General features: G+C 37.9%; 1 protein-coding gene across 1 annotated transcript; it reads left to right on the top strand.

Annotated features, from left to right (window-relative positions):
• The first annotated feature begins 6310 nt into the window (after positions 1–6310).
• On the top strand, positions 6311–7205 carry OR5P2 (olfactory receptor family 5 subfamily P member 2). Its single transcript, XM_060017304.1, is given in 2 exon segments — positions 6311–6532; positions 6534–7205. Coding segments are annotated over 2 exon segments (894 nt in total).
• The last annotated feature ends 635 nt before the right edge of the window (positions 7206–7840 follow it).

Here is a 7840-nt window from a genome sequence, read left to right as displayed (position 1 = left end):
TATCTGAAAATGAAATAAAACTATCTCATTCTCTGTAGCAATCCTGAGAAAGAATAACAAAGCTGATGCATCACACTTCCTGATTTCAAACTACACTACAAATCTATAGTAATTGAAACAGTATGGTACTGGCATAAAAATAGACACATAGACCAATGGAATAGAATAGAGAGCCCAGAAATAAACCCCCATATATACGGTAAGCTAATATTTGACAAGGGAGCCAAAAAGATGCAATGGGGAAAGGATGATCTCTTCAACAAATTGTGTTAGGAAAACGGGATAATCACACACAGAAAAGTGAAATTGGACCCCTAATTTATACCACACAGAAAATTAACTTAAAGTGGATTAAAGACTTAAACATAAAATCTGAAACTGTAAAACTCCTACAATAAAACAGGGAATAAACTTCTTAACACTGGTCTTGGTGGTGATTTTTTGGATATGACACCAAAAGCATAAGCAACAAAAGCAAAAATCAACAAATGAGACTACATCAAACTAAAAAGCTTCTGCACAGTAAAAGAAACAAGTGAAAAGGCAACCTACAAAATGGAAAAAAACTATTTGCAAACCATATATCTGATAAGGGGTTAATATCCAAAATATATAAATAACTCATACAAATCAATAACAAACAGACAAACAGAAAGACCCTCCAGAAACAATCCTCTTAAAAAATGAGTAGAGGATTTTCCAAATGTCTTGCAGTACATAAACATGGGATATCTTTCCATTTATTTGTGTTGTCTTCACTTTCCTTCATCAGTGTCTTTTAGTTTTCAGACTATAGATCTTTCACTTCCTTGGTTAAGTTTATTCCAGATATTTTATTCTTTTTGATGCAATTGTAAATTGGATTGTTTTCTTGATTTCTCTTTCTGGTAGTTCATTATAAGTTTATAAAATAACAGATTTCTGTAAATTAATTTTGTATCCTGCAACTTTATTGAATTTATTTATTAGTTCTAATAGTTTTTTTCAGCAGACTCTTTAGGATTTTCTATATAGAGTATCATGTCATCTGAAAACAGTGAGTGTTTTACTTCTTCCCCTTCCAATTTGGATGCCTCCCCCCCTTCTTTTTCTTGTCAGATTGCTGTGGCTAGTACTTCTAATGCTATGTTAAATAGAAGTGGCAAGAGTGGGCATCACTGTGTTGCTCCTGAGTATGATGTTAGCTGTGGGTTTGTCATAAATGGCCTTTATGTTTTTAGGTATGTTCCCTCTATAACAAATTTGTTGGGAGTTTTAATCATGAATGGATGTTGAATCTTGTCAAATGCTTTTTCTACATCTGAGACGATCGTGTGATTTTTATCCTTCATTTTGTTAATGTGGTGTATTATGCTGTTTGATTTGCAGATACTGAGCCAATCTTGCATCCCTGGATAAATCCTACTTGATTGTGAAGCATGTTCCTTTTTATGTATTGTTGAATTCATTTTGCTAATATTTTGTTGTGAATTTTTGCATCTATCTTCATCAGAGATATTGGCCTGTAATTTTCTTTCTTTGTAATATCATTGTCTGGTTTTGGTGTCAGGGCAATCTTGGCCTTATAGAATGAATTTAGAAATGTTCCCTTTTCAATTTTTTGGAATAGTTTGAGTAAGATTGGTATTAACTCTTCATTAAGTGTTTAGTAGAATTCCTCTGTTAAGTTGTCTGGTCCTGGATGTTCGATTGTTGGGAGTTTTTTGATTACTGATTCAATTTCATTACTAGTAATCATCCTTTTTGGATTTTCTGTTTCTTCCTGATTCACTCTTAGAAGACTGTATGTTTCTAGGAATTTATCCATTTCTCCTAGGTTGTCCAATTTTGGGTGTATAAATGTTTGTAGTATTCTATTATGAGTGTATTTCTGTAATATTGGTTGTAACTTCTTTTTCAAATCCAATTTTATTTATTTTGGCTCTTTTGTTTCTTGATGAGCCTGGCTAAATTAGGTTTATCAATTTAGTTTATCTTTTCAAAAACCAACTCTTAGTTTCATTGATCTTTTCTGTTTTTTGTCTCTATTTTATTTATTTCCAATTGTTTCCTTCCTTCCGTTTACTTTGAGCTTTGTTTCTTCTGCTTTTTCTAATTTCTTTAGGCAGAAAGTTAGATTGTTCATTTGAGGTTTTTATTGTTTCTTGACGTATGCCTGTATCGCTATAAATTCCCTCTTAGAACTGCTTTTACTGTGTCCCATAGATTTTGGAAAGTTGTGTGTCTATTTTCAGTTGTCTCAGGGTATTTTTTGATGTCCTCTTTGATTTCTTCATTGACCCATTGGTTTTTCAGTAGTATGTTTAACCTTCACTTGTAGTGAAGGTTAGTATGTATACTTGCAGTATGTTTAACCTTCACAGTAGTTGTTTAACCTTCACCTGTTCATGTTTTTTGCAGTTTTGTTCTTATAGTTGATTTCTAATCTCATAGTGTCGTTGTTGGAAAAGATGCTTGATATGATTTCAGTCTTCTAAAATATTGAGACTCGTTTTGTAGCCTAGCATGTGATCTATTCTGGAGAAAGTTCCATGTGCACTTGAGAAGAATGCTATTTTTGGATGAAATGTTCTGTAGGTATCTATCAAGTCCATCTGATCCAGCCTATCATTTGGCCACTCTTTTCCGATTGATTTTCTGTCTGGATGATCTATCCATTGATGTAAGTGGGGTATTAAAGTCCTCTACTACTATTGTATTACTGTCAACTTCTTTCTTTATGTCATGTCTCTTAATACTTGCTTTGTATGTTTAGGTGTTCCTATATTAGGTGCATATATGTTTATGAATGTTGTATCTTTGTCTTTTGCTATAGACTTTATTTTAAAGTCTATTTTGTCTGATATAAGTATTGCCTCCCCAGTTTTTTTTTCATTTTTATTTGCATAGACTATCTTTTTCCATCCTTTCACTTTCAACCTTTGCGTGTCTTCAGCTGTAAAGTTTTGAAAAGTTTTTTCCTTTTTTGTTCTGATTGGCTGATTCCAACCATTCTGTCTTCCAGGTTGTTTATGTGTTCTGTATCACCTAATCTGCCATTAATTCCTTCTAGTGTATTTTTCATTTCAGTTATTGTATTCTTCAACTCTCAACAGTTCTTTTTATATTTTCTAGTCCTTTGTTGAAATTCTCACTATGTTCCCCTATTCTTTTCTAAGTTCAGTGATTATTTTAATAACCATTGCTTTGAACTCTTTATCAGGTAAGTTACTTACCTGCATTTCATTAAGTTTTTTTCCTGGTGTTTTATCTCATTCTCTCATTTGGAGCATGTTCCTCTGTCTTCTCATTTTGTCTGACTTTCTCTCTTTGTCTATGAAATTAGGTGAAACAGTTACCTATCCTGGTCTTGAAGGTGTGTGTGCCTGTGGGGAAGCATCCCTTTGCAGTCTGTGTGTGCTCAGTGGCTTTGGTGGGAGATCTAGATCTGAACTGAGCAAGGGTCATGACTTCTCCTGGTTTGAGCTGGCAGCCACCACCTTAGTGGGGATTAGGGCTGGAGACAGAGCCTGGTGTAAACTGTGGATTCTCCTGTGGCATGATGGCAGTTTCTGCCTTGGTGGGGGTATGGCTGGAGCCAGAGGGGCTTGAACTACAGCCTGGAGCAAGCTGCAGCTAGTCTTGAGACATGCTGGCAGTCACACCTTGGTGGGGCTTTGGCAGAGAGGCTGCAGCTGGTGACTGGTGCAGGCTGGGGTGGGGTGTTCTGGGGCAATCCAGAAGGTTAGCCAGAGCACCAGGAACTTTTCAGTCTTCTGCCTCTGCACTGATATTGAGAGCAAGCAAGTCTGTGAGTGTGCTTTTGAAGAACAGAGTCTGTTTCCTACAGCCTTCTGGTAAGCCCCACTGGTTTTCAAAACCAGGAAATGGGGCTTATCTTCCTGGCGCTTGACCCCAGGGTTGGGGTGCCCAATGTGGGGCTGAAACCTCTCTCTTCTTAGGGAGTATCCCTGAGCCTGTGATTTCTCCTCCTCTGGGTTGCCCACTGACGGTGTGGGTCCCAACTCGATCACTTCTCCTCTGCTACTAGACTCGGTGTGGTTCTTTCTTTGGTTGTAGAAGAGTCATTTGTCTAGTTTTCAGGTTATCCTCAGAGAAGGTTGCTATATATATATTTGTAATTTTGATGTGTTTGTAGGAGGTGAGCTCAGGGTCCTCCTAATCTGCTATCTTGATCGCACATTCTTCTAACATTTTATATTTGCAGTGTAGTCCTTAACCTGATGTATTAAACAGAACAGATGTTTAGCTATGAGATAATTTATTATATTATACTTCCAATAATTATCAAATGGAAGTGCACAAACAAGTAGAAAAAGAAAGAAACTGGTCGCTTGAGAATTGACAGAATCCTTAAATATTAGTTATATTTGTGTGAGGTGCACTGCTCAATATTCACTTGAGAATGTGATAATGACCCCTGGTGCTTTTTTTTTTTTTTTTTTTTTTTTGCGGTACGTGGGCCTCTCACTGTTGTGGCCTCTCCCGTTGCGGAGCACAGGCTCCGCACGCGCAGGCTCAGCGGCCATGGCTCACGGGCCCAGCTGCTCCGCGACATGTGGGATCTTCCCGGACCGGGGCACGAACCCGTGTCCCCTGCATCGGCAGGCGGACTCTCAACCACTGCGCCACCAGGGAAGCCCCCCCTGGTGCTTTTTAATTCACATTTGAATCTCAAGAATCTTCAGAGATTTATCCTCAAAGGCAAACAATAAAATAGCACAGCTCTTATATTACAACAATGACTTTGAATTTATTACTGTAAGATGAATGAATTCTCATTTTTAGAGGTAAGATATTTGGCTTTTGTGAGTTAATCAGTTGTCCTGATTTTCAGTAACCATTTGAGAACACTTTACTCTCTAAAGTTGCATCTGTTCTCACAAGCCAGGAGAAACAGGGCAGATGCTATCCAGCAGTCAGCTAGCAAGTAACCTTAGCTGAATTAACCTGTTTCTATAGTCTACTTAGTGTATAAATAGGCATAATTCAAGTTACCATGATTCCTCATTTTTCCACCCATAAGACCAGAAACTCACATGGTCTTTCAACGATATTAAACTTGGTACTCAGCCAATAAGTATTATACTATAAAATTCACTACATTTAAGGTGCTTTGGGGACTTACTGTTTGTAAATATCTTGGAAAGACTTCCTTTGTTTATTGTTCTGAAGGCTTAGGCTTACAGGCAACCAGAGGCTTTTGGGCAAAGTTGAGAATACAAAGCCAGAAAACTTGCAGATGAGTTTCAACCTGGCAACTTGCTGGGTGAACCTGGGTACACTTCTTCACTTTTTAAGCTGGAACTTTATTCACCTGTATATTATGTTGAAACGAATACTATTTTGTTCTATATTACTCCAATTTGAAAACATAATTACATTAGGAAATGATCAGATTTGAGTGAATGTAGTTTAATTATGTCCTAGATATTAAACATGTAAGATTTTGCACAGTAATTATATTGATATTTCAAACTAATTGAGAAAACAATATTTAATTGTGAATGTTAAATAAACATAATACATTTATAATAGCTGACTTCATTTATAACCTTAATTCGAACTTTCTTTCCCTTTCTTCTTTGTCCAATTAAGAAAATTGTATTTCTCCTTTTAAAAACATGGTCTTGTTTTATTGAGAGAATTTGTAACCTTTGTGATTAACTAGGCACCTCTTTTATACTTTAGCTGTCAGAAAGTAGCAATGTAATTTGTTATCCACCCATTTCCAAGAGACTTGACTTCATCATAAGTATTCTTTAATTTCATTTATAGCATAGTTACTAAAGGAATGGACTGTATTCAAACTACCTGAGATTCACATCGATTCTACAATTTGCTATGTAAACTTAGCTCAGTTACATTGCCAAATTCAGTTTCATTGTCTACAAATGAGATAAAATACTTAATATTATTTCATACAAATTAAAATAGAACTATATAGAAAATTCTTAACCCAAGGCTTACCATTTAGTAAATATTCAATAACCGTTAGGTATTATATAATATAAAGAGGAAAAGATATACATTATTTGCAGCAGGTTTTCCCGTGTTCGTGCTGAAAACAATTTTTAAAATATAGAATACTCATTATATAAATAAATAAAATTTTCTACTCTATATATAAAAATAAAAGAATTTAAGTTTTTTACTCTAAAGTAAAAAAAATTAGTCCAAACCTAACTTGAATAATTTACTTGTTTATAATAAACTCTATGTGTATTAATAAAAAAAAACCATCAAATTCAAAACTTCTTTAATTTAATGTCTCATCACAGGTTCATTTTGGTAGCAGCTACCCGATCTCATGGATTCCCAGGGGCATTGGAACAATACCGCAATGACAGGGTTCATTTTACTGGGCTTAACAAATGATCCAATTCTTCGAGTCATCCTCTTCACGATCATCCTTTGTATCTACCTCGTGACCATATGTGGCAATCTCAGCACAGTCATTCTTATCAGAATCTCTTCTCAGCTCCATCATCCTATGTATTTTTTTCTGAGCCACCTGGCCGTTGCTGACATAGGGCTATTCATCTTCTGTTACACCCAATATGCTTGCAAATTTCCTGGTGGAGAGAAATACCATCTCCTATCTTGGATGTGCCATTCAACTTGGTTCAGTTGTTTTCTTTGGGTCAACTGAGTGCTTCCTTCTGGCTGCCATGGCATATGATCGCTTCGTGGCAATCTGCAGCCCACTGCTTTATTCCACCAAAATGTCCACACGAGTTTATGTTCAGTTACTCACAGTGGCTTATGTAGGTGGTTTTCTCAATGCTTGCTCTTTTACTATTTGCTTCTATTATTTACTTCTCTGTGGACCAAATCGAGTCAATCATTTTTTCTGTGATTTTGCTCCTTTGGTTGAACTCTCCTGTTCTGATATCAGTATCCCCGCAGTTGTCCCCTCATTTACAGCTGGCTCCATCATTGTGGTCACGGTGATTGTCATAGCCATCTCCTACATCTACATCCTCATCACCATTCTGAAGATGCGCTCCACAGAGGGGCACCACAAGGCCTTCTCCACCTGCACGTCTCACCTCACAGCAGTCACTCTGTTCTATGGGACCATCACACTCATTTATGTGATGCCCAAGTCCAGCTTCTCAACTGATCAGAACAAGGTGGTGTGTGTGTTCTACACGGTGGTGATCCCCATGTTGAACCCCCTCATCTACAGCCTGAGAAACTGAGATTAATGAGGCTCTGAAGAGAGAGCTTTGTTAAAAACTTAACTTCTTGATCTGTGCATCCATTCTCCTCCTAAGTTCTTTGATCATCTTTACGATCACTACTCTGAACTCTTTCTCAGGTAGATTGCCTATCTCCATACCTCTTAGTTCTTCTGGAGCTTTACCTTGTTCCTTTGTCTGGAACATGTTCCTCGGCAGCCTCGTTTTTTCTAAGTTGCTATTTTTATTTTTATATCTGTGGTAGGTTAGTTATATTTCTCGACCTTGGAGAAGTGGCCCTCTGTAGAAGGCGTCCTGTGCATCCCAGCAGTGCACTCCCCTCTCATCACCCAAGCGATATGTTCTAGGGGTTCCCCCTAAGAGGGCTGCATGGGTCCATCTGTTGTGGTGGGCATGTGGCTGGTCTGGTGGGCTTGGTTGGCTCCTAGTCTGGTTGGCTGCCAGGCCCTCCCTCGTGCAGATGCCGCTGGCTGCTGCTTAGTGGGCCCTGGTCACGAGGTGGCTGGTTGCAGAACTCTAGGGGGTCCCGGGACTCATGCTGGCTACTGGTGGGTGGAGTCAGGGCCCCAAAGATTCTGAGGCTGCTGCCCACCCACTGGCAGTTGAAGATAAGTCCTGGGGTTAGTGCCAGATAC

This window comes from Delphinus delphis, chromosome 8, assembly GCF_949987515.2.
Source record: "Delphinus delphis chromosome 8, mDelDel1.2, whole genome shotgun sequence".
NCBI lineage: Eukaryota > Metazoa > Chordata > Mammalia > Artiodactyla > Delphinidae > Delphinus > Delphinus delphis.
Note: the sequence above shows the minus strand (reverse complement) of the source record. Positions and strands in the feature narration are given on the sequence as shown.